Source organism: Puma concolor, chromosome B3 (genome assembly GCF_028749965.1).
Source record: "Puma concolor isolate L17-30 chromosome B3, mPumCon1.1.hap2, whole genome shotgun sequence".
Classification (NCBI taxonomy): Eukaryota; Metazoa; Chordata; class Mammalia; order Carnivora; family Felidae; genus Puma; species Puma concolor.
In genome coordinates, this window is record NC_141672.1 from 89,213,075 (window position 1) to 89,226,114 (window position 13,040).

Genomic DNA, 13,040 nt, shown 5'->3' on the forward strand with positions numbered 1-13,040 from the left:
TTGACTTGGGGTCAAGAGCTGAGGACTGAATAGCATCAGATACCCTGGATAAGGGAACACCAAAGAGTCAAAGAGTTGAGAAGCCCTAAGAGATCCAGAGCCTATTGAGGTTGTCATGAGCACTCACCTGTGCATTTAGAATTTCCATGAAGTTAATGCTGGATTTTTCCCTTGCAGTGAAACCCTTTATAGTCGTAGGTATGTCAGGAGAGGCCAGGTTGTTAATGTAAACATATGGGGAAGGGGATATTCCAGCTCTCCCAGTGTGCTGGGCTTTCTCAGTGTAAATGTCAAGGAGGTAAAGAAAGACCATAACCCCTTTATATCAACTCCTCCTTGACACTCACCCCAAATCATCAGAGTGGAAAATTAAGAGGGTGAATCTAAAGATCTGGTGAGAAGGCAAGTACCCACTGCTGCTTCACAGAAATAGAAACTCTGTCCCCGACAACACTACTCATTTAAGACATTTTAGGATGGTGGGCTGACTGCCATAGGGCCCTCCTGGGATGCCTGATCTCTTTTAATGTTTTAAAATGTTTATTTATTTTTGAGTGAGAGAGAGACAGATTACAAGCAGGGGAGGGGCAGAGAGAGAGAGGGAGACACAGAATCAGAAGCGGGCTCCAGGCTCTGAGCTGTCAGCACAGAGCCTGACACGGGGCTCTAACCCACGAACTGTGAGATCAGGACCTGAGCCAAAGTCGGTCACTTAACCAACTGAACCACCCAGGCACCCCCCTGATCTCTTTATTCTATAGTTCCTTCCCACTCAACAATAGCAGCTTTTGACTGGTTCAAATTAATTCAGTCACACATGATTGATTTATAGTCATATTCATACTTGAATTCACAAGGACATCATCACCACCATCAACATTTTTATTATTTCATATTTATTGAGCACTCATAATGTTCTGGCCACCCCACTGCAATGACTGCATTATTCCTCCTACCCATGCCCATTCCCATCCCCATATCTTTGGGAAAAGCTTCATAATCACACCTGACCCTAAAGACATAACGATAAAACGAAAAACCTCTTGGGGACCCTGGAGTGTTTGGTCTTTGGCCAGTCTGTCCCTGGCACTACTACAGAAATATATATAATCTTTCCTCATGTCTGTACAATATTGATCTCTGCTGATTGCTTAAAATAGAACCTGATTTTCTCTGCTACAGCATCTCTTAAGCCAAGTAGCCCCACAACCAAAGGAGTCCCAGCTTCACAGATTGGCCAAGAACCCCCAGAGCATTTTAAGTAGTTACTCTTAAAATTTTCACAGCAATCTAATACCTATTTTTCCCTAGAGCTATTGCCCAGAGGAACACTACTGGGGCAGAGGGGGAACTTGCAATGTTATATAAAACACCCATAAACCCAATCTAAAGATTAATGGCCACAATGGATGTTTGTTTGGGAAAGGGACTCTCTTTCCGCCCCCCTCCCCAGACATTTCAGACAGCCATCCTAGGCCCACCTGAGGAGTGCTAGCAAAGACAAAAATTTTCCTGAATGCACATATGGTCTAAGGGTACCTTGAGAAGTTGTGAATATTTCCCCAGAAAGCGGAGACCCGGGAGTCCCCTTTTGCACTTGATGTCCCCAGATGGTGTCTTCAGCAGTTAAGTGGCATTTCCTTTAACAATCTGGAATTTCTTGGGATGCTCAGAGGACGTTGGGTAATGATACTTCAGCCCACCCCTTTATGGAAATCCTATTCAAGTCTAATGGCCATATGAGGAGTCAATGGTTGCTTTGAACATGAAATTGGCTCCCCTCCAAGCCCAGCTCGGGCACAGTTCTTGGCTTCATGCCAAGAGGACTGCTTCCTCAGACACCTCTGGTGAGATCCAAGGTCTTACACTGGTAGGTGAGTTACCCAACAGAAAAAGTTGCTAGCTCAAATAGCTGGTATAGTGTGACACCACTAGTGAGAACACGATTAATCACATGTTGCTGGTGGAAGGGGTGAGTGCTGGTTACAGGCTAGAGACTGGCTCTGAGGGTTTGGATCACTAGATTGATACTGGGCTTGGGGAATATCCTCTCCAGGCAGCTGGTCAGTCACCTCACGGACCACCCAGGACTGCTGATTAACCTCAGGGACCTCCTGTACCTGCAGATCATCCTCCCCAGGAAACTCTTGGGATGGTTTATCTACCTCAGGAATGTCCTGAGACAACAGATTGATTGCAGAAGCCTCTTGGATTAGCCTGCCAACCTCTACAAAGAACTGGCATGACTCGCTGAGCTCCTCAGGGATCTCTTGGGCTGGCTTGCCAACTTCTACACCAATTTCCTGGACCAGGCCACCAACCCCTACAGGGAACCCATGGGCCAGCCTGCCAACCTCCACAGAGACCTCCTGGCATGGCCGGCTGACCTCCTCAGGGTTCTCCTGGCAAAGATGGCAAGCTTCCTCAGAGATTTTCTGGCACAGTTGGCTCGCCTTCTGGCATGGCTGGTGGATTTGAGGGACCTCCTGGCATATCTGGTTAACATTATCATGATCCTTCTGGCATGGCTGGCTGATGACAGGGACCTCCTGGCATGGCTGGCTGAACTCTTCAGGGATGTCTTGGCATGGCTGGCTGATGTCAGGGACCTCCTGGCATGGCTGACTGATCTCCTCAGAAACTTCCTGGCATGGCTGGCTGGTTTCCACAGGTGGTTCTTGTGAAGACTGGCTTGGTTCAATAGGCTCTTGCATCCCTTCAATGGGGAACTCTTGTTCTCCATTCCCAGGGAGCATCCCAAGGCCTTGATGTTCTTCAATCATGTGTGAACTTACAGAAGGTTGATCACTGAAGCCAAAATGGCAGTTACCATCCACTGCAGTAGGGGAGGAAGGACCAGCACTGGACACAGTACTGGAAGGACCACTGCTGTCTGTAAAGCAAAGTCAGGAAACCAAGTCAGGCAAGCTGGAAGAGTAGGTTAAATTCTATGTATGTAGTCCAAATACCAGAATATACGGCCTATGTTAGTCATGTGTTGAGAAAAGAGGGTCTGATTCTTCCTAAGTTATGCAGAGGCTCCTAAATTAGCCCAGCTCAGGAACTGTTGGTCTGGCATAATGTATACTACAGGAGTATACAGGAGCACTAAGGTATATCTAAGACTTCAGAAGAGAGTGCTAAGGCCTACATCACCCAGTTCTTTCACAAATGTACCCCCACCCTAACTCCAAATTCCCACTGTCCCTCATTCTTACTTTGGAAGCATATCAACGCTGTATTCCAGTGGTTCATAATCAGGGGTATGTACCAAAACTATGGAATATTTAAAAAAATAAAAATTTCCAGGTTCCATCTCCAGAAATTCTAATTCTGTAGGTTTAGGGTAAACGTGTGGGGTAGAGGGGGAAAAAGGCAATATATTTTATTGAAACACTCCCCATTAAACCTGATGTACATCTTTTGTTAAGAATCATTTTTTTAAGACAATCAGCTTATTTCTGCGGCAAAGGTAATCATTCTTTATAGCCCAAGAGATAAGTAAGCAGGAGAATGTAGCAAAATCTTGTGAATCAGAACAGCAGGAAGGAAAATTACCTGAAGATGGAAGACTGCCATGGAATCTAAATGGCAGAAGTTCTTAATTAACCCTTCTAGGGGTCACTGAACTCTTTGAAACTTTAATGAAAAGTCACAGATTATCTTCTTAGAAAAATGTACAGAAAGGTATGCATATGGATATTCATACTATCTTCACAAATAATTCTTGGGGCTCAAAGACTTTACCCTGAAATCCATCCTGGATCCAAGGTTAAGACTTCTAAGTCTTGGAACACATACAGGTTTATGGATGTTATAGACATATACAACAACAACAACAAAAAACTAATTAGCTAGATACTGACAGTAATAAAATGAAGGTCTTAGAGTCTTCAATTACACTGTGGGACAATTCCTACCCCAATCTCTACTTCATTGACCTCTAGTAGCGGACTAATCTACTTTTCCTTTTATAAATGTACTTATTGATAGTATTGTAATTTCATATATAAAACACTGTGATACCAATAATGATAGATTTTGGAAATAGGAAACCTGAATATCCTGTCATCAAGGAGAACCTGGGAAAGTTGGCAAGCCTGAGACTGCAAAGGCTGAATCAGTCATTGAGTTTAGGGTATGCCAGTTCTCTCTTTTCTGTACAGGACCACAGGAAGCATGCTTCAAGCAGGAAAGAAAGAGGAACATGGTTTGGGCCACCAAAGCCTATTTAGGGCAGACAACCCCTAAAGAAAACATTTACCAATGAGGCTACACATCTCATACTGAGTCCAAAGTCTGATGGTAGATTAAAAACAAGAAAAAAAAAGTTTACCCAAGGATAGAAGTAGCTTTAATATTCAGCTAGTGGTCTGATTCGGGCAAATCAAAGAGGATAGACAGAAACAGAAGCAGGAGAAAAATAAGGTTTCCAGAGGCAGCCAAAGCAATCTTGAGAAAGAACAAAGCTGGAGGTATCACAATTCCAGATTTCAAGATATACTATAAAGCTGTAGTAATCAAAATAGTACTGACACAAAAATAGATTCATAGATCAATGGAACAGAATAAAGACCCATGCTTATATGGTCAATTAATCTGTGACAAAGGAAGCAAGAATATACAATGGGGAAAAACATTCTCTTCAATAAATGGTGTTGAAAAAACTGGAAGGCTACCTGCAAAAGAAGGAAACTGGACCACTTTCTGACACCATACACATAAAACAAACTCAAAATGGATTAAGGACCTGAAGCCATAAAAATCCTAGAAGACAGTACAGGCAGTAATCTCTCTGACATTGGCCAAAGCGACATTTTTCTAGATATGTGTTCTGAGGCAAGGGAAACAAAAACAGAAATAAACTATTGGGACTATACCCAGATGAAAAGTTTTTGCATAACAAAGGAAACCATCAACAAAACAAAAAGGCAACCTACAAAATGGGAGAAGATATTTGCAAATGATAGATCCAGTAAAGGGTTAGTATCTAAAACACATAAAGATGGCACAAAAACAGACACATAGACCAATGGAATAGAATAGAAACCCCAGAACTAGACCCACAAACGTATGGCCAACTCATCTTTGACAAAGCAGGAAAGAACATCCAATGGAAAAAAGACAGTCTCTTTAACAAATGGTGCTGGGAGAACTGGACAGCAACATGCAGAAGGTTGAAACTAGACCACTTTCTCACACCATTCACAAAAATAAACTCAAAATGGATAAAGGACCTGAATGTGAGACAGGAAACCATCAAAACCTTAGAGGAGAAAGCAGGAAAAGACCTCTCTGACCTCAGCCGTAGCAATCTCTTACTCGACACATCCCCAAAGGCAAGGGAATTCAAAGCAAAAGTGAATTACTGGGACCTTATGAAGATCAAAAGCTTCTGCACAGCAAAGGAAACAACCAACAAAACTAAAAGGCAACCAACGGAATGGGAAAAGATATTTGCACATGACATATCGGACAAAGGGCTAGTATCCAAAATCTATAAAGAGCTCACCAAACTCCACACCCGAAAAGCAAATAACCCAGTGAAGAAATGGGCAGAAAACATGAATAGACACTTCTCTAAAGAAGACATCCGGATGGCCAACAGGCACATGAAAAGATGTTCAGCGTCGCTCCTTATCAGGGAAATACAAATCAAAACCACACTCAGGTATCACCTCACGCCAGTCAGAGTGGCCAAAATGAACAAATCAGGAGACTATAGATGCTGGAGAGGATGTGGAGAAACGGGAACCCTCTTGCACTGTTGGTGGGAATGCAAATTGGTGCAGCCGCTCTGGAAAGCAGTGTGGAGGTTCCTCAGAAAATTAAAAATAGACCTACCCTATGACCCAGCAATAGCACTGTTAGGAATTTATCCAAGGGACACAGGAGTACTGATGCATAGGGGCACTTGTACCCCAATGTTCATAGCAGCACTCTCAACAATAGCCAAATTATGGAAAGAGCCTAAATGTCCATCAACTGATGAATGGATAAAGAAATTGTGGTTTATATACACTATGGAATACTACGTGGCAATGAGAAAAAATGAAATATGGCCTTTTGTAGCAACGTGGATGGAACTGGAGAGTGTGATGCTAAGTGAAATAAGCCATACAGAGAAAGACAGATACCATATGGTTTCACTCTTATGTGGATCCTGAGAAACTTGACAGGAACCCATGGGGGAGGGGAAGGAAAAAAAAAAAGAGGTTAGAGTGGGAGAGAGCCAAAGCATAAGAGACTGTTGAGAACTGAGAGCAAACTGAGGGTTGAGGGGGGTGGGAGGGAAGAGAGGGTGGGTGATGGGTATTGAGGAGGGCACCTTTTGGGATGAGCACTGGGTGTTGTATGGAAACCAATTTGACAATAAATTTCATATATAAATAAAAAAATAAAATAAAATAAAAAATAAAACACATAAAGAACTTCTACAACTTAACACCAAAACCCCCCAGATAATCCAATTTAAAAATGGGCAGAAGATCTGAATAGACATTTTTCCAAAGAAGACATACAGATGGCCAACAGGCACACACAAAGATGCTCAACATCACTAATCATCAGGGAAATGCAGATCAAAATCACAATGAGATATCACCTAACAACCTGTCAGAATGACTAGAATAAAAAAGACAAGGAATAACATATAATGCTGTATGTTAACTAACTGGAATTAAAATTAAAACTTAAAAAAAAAAACAAACAAGAAATAACAAGTGCTGGGAGGATATGGAAGAAAAGGAATCCCTGTACACTACTGATGAGAATGTAAACTGGTAGGGTCACTGCAGAAAATAGTATGGAGGCTCCTCAAAAAATTAAAAATAGAAATGCCATATAACCCAAAAATTCCACCACTGAGTATTTACCCAAAGAAAATGAAAATGCTAACTGGAAAGGACATATGCATCCCTATGTTTATTGCAGCATTATTTACAATAGCCAAGATATGGAAACAGCCCAAGTGTCCATCAATAGATGAATGGATAAAGAAGATGTATGTATACGCAATGGAATACTACTCAACCATTAAAAGTATGCAATCTTACCATTTGTGACAATATGGATGAACCTAGAGGGTATTATGCTAAGTGAAATAAGTCAGACAGAAAGACAAATATCACTGATTTCACATATGTGTGGAATCTAAGAAAAAAAATAAACAAATAAAAAACAGAATCAGACCTAAAATACAGAAAACAAACTGATGGTTGCCAGAGGGGAGGGAGCTGGGGGGGATGGGCAAAATGGGTGAAGGGGAGTAGAGAATATAGGCTTCCAGTTTAAGTCACAGGAATAAAAAGTACAGCAAAGGGAATATAGTCAGTGGCACTGTAACAGGGCTGTATGGTGACAGATGGTAGCTACACTGGTGATCATAGCATAACGTATAGACTTGTTGAACCACTGTTTTATAACATTGCATTATCCACTGTACTCAAAATAATAATAATATTATTTAAAAAAAGATTTCCAGGGGTACAAAACCCATAAATACTCCAGGAGAGAGGTAAAAGGAGCAACAGCAAGGTGAATATAAGAGAATCTGAAATTCAGGGGAAGAACCCTTGGTGTCAGGAAGGGATGTTTCTTCTACATACAGAGTGCCAATTCAGCATTTAACCCAATGCTGAAATATGAATCTTTGCTTCAGTCCTATCCAAATAAAATAATAAAAGCCATGTTTGATTTTCATTATTTCCTGGAGGCAGGCTGAATAAGGAAAGGATTTTTCCATCACTGGTGTCTGGGGCCCTTATACTCCCTCTGATTGTCACCAGTATCTCCCCTTCCCTGCAATTACCCTAAGAACTCCTTGTGACTCCACTGTTCACACTGTTACCAAGGAAAATTAGTGATAGGCTAGATATTATAAAGAAGAGATGGGAAAAAGCAGCACCTCAACTTGAACTAACAGCCGAGAACAGACAACTTTGGAGAAAGGATATGTAGAAAGTAATACAAGATACTAGTTTCTTTCTGCCAACTTTTCTATATATCCAGGTTTCCTCCCAAGTCATCTATAGTTGAGAAAGCTGTAGAGACAAAATGGGAATCTGAGGAGAATGAAGTTTCCATCCTTTCTTCCCCAAAGGACCTTCTGGGACACTATCTTTTAGGAGTCTCTCTAATGAAATAGAGGGGCATGGAGAACGGAGATAATGAGATAAAGAGATCCTCCCTTCACCTTGGAAACAACAGATGACACTGCTTCCCCTACTGGTTATTCCTGGTCTTTCAACCTTCATCTTCATTTCTCTCATGACACAGATGTCTCATTCATCAATCCCTCCATCCCTCTTGGCCTTTGTCCAGGCAGTTCCAAAAGGATTACTTACACCAAGGGGGCTTCTCAGAGCGCTGCCGGAGTTGTAGGGTAGGTGAATGCAGAGTACGGGGTGGGGAAAATGGGCTATCTGAGGCCTGGTTGCTGTGCATAGAGTCAAAGAGGGCTGGATAGAGTGGGGAGAGAGAAGGAAGGAAAAAATGAGTTTGAGGAAGAATCCAAGAACCACAGGTTCTCAACATAAGCCAAAACAAACTTACGCTTTCTCAGGCTGAAAAGTAGTGTTTCCTAGGGACGCTTCACACAAACCATTTTTAATATTTTAAACTTTATATTATGAATATTTTCATTTTCTGTTCCACCCTATCTCCCCATTTTTAAAAAAAGTTGTTGAAAGACTAGTACAATCCATACTGATACATTCATCTCCTATATTTACCACATCAATGTGTTAACACTTTGCCATACTTGTTTCACCCATTTCTTCATGCTGAAGTTCTTTTTTAAAAATGAGAGACATTATGAAACATTTCAGCTCTAAATTCATCAATATTCACCTCTAAAATATAAGGAATTTTTCCTACATAGCCACACACCATTAACAAACCTAATAAAATTTAATAGTAATACCCTAATATCATCTAATACCCAATTCATATTCAAATCTCCCTCAATTATTCCAAAAACGTCTTCTTTAGTAATATCCAAACATGAACCATGCATTACATTTTATTATGTCTCCAAAGTCTCTTTTGATCTGGAATATTATCCTCCCCCGCTCCCCTGCCACACACACCATTTATTTTCCTCACAGTGATTTATTTTATTTATTTTTTTAATTTTTTTTTCAACGTTTTTTATTTATTTTTGGGACAGAGAGAGACAGAGCATGAACGGGGGAGGGGCAGAGAGAGAGGGAGACACAGAATCGGAAACAGGCTCCAGGCTCTGAGCCATCAGCCCAGAGCCCGACGCGGGGCTCGAACCCACGGACCGCGAGATCGTGACCTGGCTGAAGTCGGACGCTTAACCGACTGTGCCACCCAGGCGCCCCATCACAGTGATTTTTTTTTTTAAAAAAACAGGTCAGTTGTCTCACAGAAACATTGTTTCCCACATTCTGGATTTGTCTGATTGCTCCCTCATAGAATTGTTTAACTTGTTTCACTATTGCTTGTATTTCCTATAAACTGGAAGTTAGATATAAAAGGCTTGATTAGATTATTCAGTTTAAATAACTTTGGTAAGAATATTTTAAGAGGTGATCCGATGTACTTTATATCACATCATATTAGAGGCACATAATATCTCACTGTCTCACTAAGTAAAGCTAAGTTTACTAACTGGGTTTAAGTGGTAGCCACAAGATCTCACCATTGAAAAGTTTTCTTGTTCTGATTAGAGGTAATCCTTGGGCACCATGCAACTCAATCAACATTTCACTTAATTGTGTTAGTATCCATTAATGATCCTTAATTATTTAAGTGGTAATTTTCTAGTTCTATCAATCCTCCAACATTTATTAGCTGGCATATTTTCTGTAAAGAAGAGCTTTCCCTGGGGCTATTTCATTACACTGAACTGCAGTTCTTACTGAAAAGGTAAAATAAGAGTTTATTTACTTCCAATTAGTTTTCAGAGAAAAGAGGTAGTGAAAGTATTCTCCAATTGTGGCAGATGAGAATTATTTTATTTTTGCCCTCTTTTTAGTAGAATTACTTATTATTTATTATGAGCTTGTAGATTTTTATATATTCAGTGTACTTTAAATTATTTTTAAATGCTAAAATGTGGGGTGTCTGGGTGGCTCAGTCGGTTAAGCACCCAACTTTGGCTCAGGTCATGATCTCTAGGTTCATGGGTTCAAGCCCCGCAACAGGCTCTGTGCTGACAGCTCAGAGCCTGGAGCCTACTTTGGATTCTGTGTCTCCCTCTCTCTCTGCCTGCCCTTTGTCTCTCTCTCTCTCAAAAATAAATAAACATTAAAAATTTTTTTAAATGCTAAAATGTTCTGATTCTGGTCAGTGGGAGCCTCTTCAGGGCTTGATCACTTCCTTGCTTTTGTTATAACATGACTCAGGACCACCTTGTAATTTCCTTGTTCTAGACCATGCATTCTCAACAAAATTGGTTCTGGTGAGGCTGAAAAAAATCTTAGCTATTCTGCTGGTTTGTGGTCCATCACATGGTCACAGACCATAAACACATATGTATTGTATATTTGTGGTATTAAAATTCCACGTGGTGGGGGCTACAAGGGGAAAAACTAAAAGACTCTGGGGATGGAGTATGAACATTGGATTTCTTTTCACTTATTTAGGTCTTCTTTAATTTATTCAGCAATGTTTTGTAGTCTACCATGCAGAAGTCTTTAAACTTCTTGGTTAAATTTGCTCCCAGGTATTTTATTCTTTCAGATGTTATTATAACTGGTATTGTTTTCTTAATTTCCTTTTTGGATTGTTCATTGCTGTTTACAGAAACACAATAAATTTTTGTGAGTTTATCTTGTACCCTGCAACTGGGCTGAATTTGTTCATTAGTTTTGGAAGGTTTTTTTTGAGGATTCTTTGCTTTTTTTCTATATAGGGCCATATCCTCTGCAAATAGGTTTAATTTCTCCCTTTCCAATTTCAATTCCTTTTTTTTTCTTGCCTAATTACTTTGCCTAAAATTTTCAGGACAACGTTGAGCAGTGGTGAATGTGGGCATCTTTGTCTTATTCTTGAATGTAGAGGAAAAACTTTTAGTCTTTTGCCATTGAGTATGATGTGTGTTATTGGTTGTTCATAAAGGCCCTTTATCATGTTGAGGAAGTTTCCTTCCATTCCTAGTTTGCTGAGTGTTTTTTTCATGAAAGGGTATTGGATTTTATCAAACGCTTTTCTATGTCAATGGAGATGATTGTGAGTTTTTCCCTTTGTTCTTTTATTTTTTATTTTTTAAAAGATTTAATTTTTTAACTTGTAAAAATAATGATAGAACAATTTTTTAAGTTTATTTATTTATTTTGAGAGAAAGCATGCACACACATGGGGAAGGGGCAGAGAGAGAGAGAGAGAGAGAGAGAGAGAAATAGAGAGAATGAATCCCAAGCAGGCTCTACTCAGTGTGGAGCCTGACTTGGGCTCAATCACATGACCGTGAGATCATGACCTGAGCAGATATCAAGAGTTTGATGCTTAACTGACTGAGCCACCCAGGTGCCCCTTTTAATTTTTAAATATTTTTATTTTTATTTTAGAGAGAGAGACTGTGCATGCAAGCAGGGGAGAGGGGCAAGTTGGGGGGGGGGAGGATGGAGACAGAATGAGAAAGAGAGAGAGAGAGAGAGAGAGAGAGACTCTATGTTCAGCACAGAGCCCAAAGCAGGGCTCAATCCCATGACCCTGGGATCATGACATGAGCTGAAATCAAGAGAGGAACACTCAACCAACTAAGCCACCCAGGTGCCCCTCTTTTTGTTCTTTTAATGTAGTGTATTACATTACACTGACTGATTTTCTTATGTTGAATCATACTTGCATTTTTTTTTTTCACTCTTGCATTCTTGAGGTAAATCTCACTTAGCCAACTTGCTGTTGGATTTGGTTTGCTAGTATTTGGTTGAGAATTTTTGCTTCTCTATTTATAAGGGATATTGGTCTGTAGTTTAATTTTCTTATGGTGTCTTTATCTGGCTTTGGTATCAAGGTAATGACGGCTTCATAGAAAGTATTTTCTCCTATTCTATTTTTTGGAAGAGTGTGAAAAGTATTAGAGTTAATTCTTATTAACTATTTGGTAGATTTCACCAGTGTAGCTATCTTGTCTTGGACTTTTCTTTCTTGAAAAGTTTTTCTACTGATTCAGTCTTTTTTTCTCTTACAGGTTATGTTCAGATTTTCCATTTCTTCTTGGGTCAGTTTTTATAGTTTCTGTGTTTCTAGGAATTTGTTCATTTCATCTAGGTTATCTAACTCATTGGCATATAATTATTCATAGTGCTCTCTTATAATCCTTTTTATTTCTGTAAAGTCAGCAGCCATGTCCCCAGTTTTACTCCTGATTTTGGTTATTTCCATCGACACTTGATTTTTCTTAGTCTAGTTAAAAGTTTGTCAATTATGTTAATTTTTTTCAAAGAACCAACTTTTGGTTTTGTTGATTCTTTCTGTTTTCTATTCCTTCCTTCTTTTGTCTTTGTTCTAATCTTCACTATTTATTTTCTTCTACTAGCCTTGGGTTTAGTTCCTTAAAGTATAAAGTTAGGTTTTTGGTTTACCATCTTTCTTGTGTTCAAATGTAGGTGTTTACAGGTATAAATTTCACTCCTAGTACTGATTTTGCTGCATTCCATAATTTCTGGAATGCTGCATTTTCACTTTCATTCATCTCAAAGTATATTCTAACTTCCCTTGTGATTTCTTCTTTGACACATAGGTTAAGAATATGTTTAATTTCAGGGTGCCTGTGTGGCTCAGTCACGATCTTGAGGTTTGTGAGTTTGAGCCCCCATCAAGCTCTGTACTGACAGCTCAGAGCCTGGAGCCTGCTTCAATTCTGTGTGTCCCTCTCTCTGATCCTCCCCCCACCCTTTATCTCTCTCTGTAAAAAATAAACATTAAAAAAACCAAATGTTTAATTTCTCCATATTTGTGAATTTTCCAGTTTTCTTTCTATTAATGATTTCTAGTGCCATTCCAGTGTGGTTAGAGAGGATATTTGGTATGATTTCAATTTTTTAAAATTTATTTTTTTGTGTCCT

The 13,040-nt window shown here is 39.8% G+C and overlaps 1 protein-coding gene across 10 annotated transcripts in view; it reads right to left on the bottom strand.

Annotated features, from left to right (window-relative positions):
- Positions 1-875: 875 nt before the first annotated feature.
- Positions 876-13,040, bottom strand: part of PPIP5K1 (diphosphoinositol pentakisphosphate kinase 1) — a 45,020-nt gene continuing 32,855 nt past the window's right edge. For all 10 annotated transcript variants that reach the window (XM_086710533.1, XM_086710529.1, XM_086710528.1 and 7 more), the window contains 2 exons: positions 8,346-8,459; positions 876-2,893 (listed from right to left, as the gene is read on the bottom strand). In XM_086710533.1, the coding sequence (XP_086566659.1) occupies positions 1,947-2,893; positions 8,346-8,459 (1,061 nt within the window). In that variant the 3' untranslated portion in view covers positions 876-1,946. The remainder of the gene's footprint in view (positions 2,894-8,345; positions 8,460-13,040) is intronic.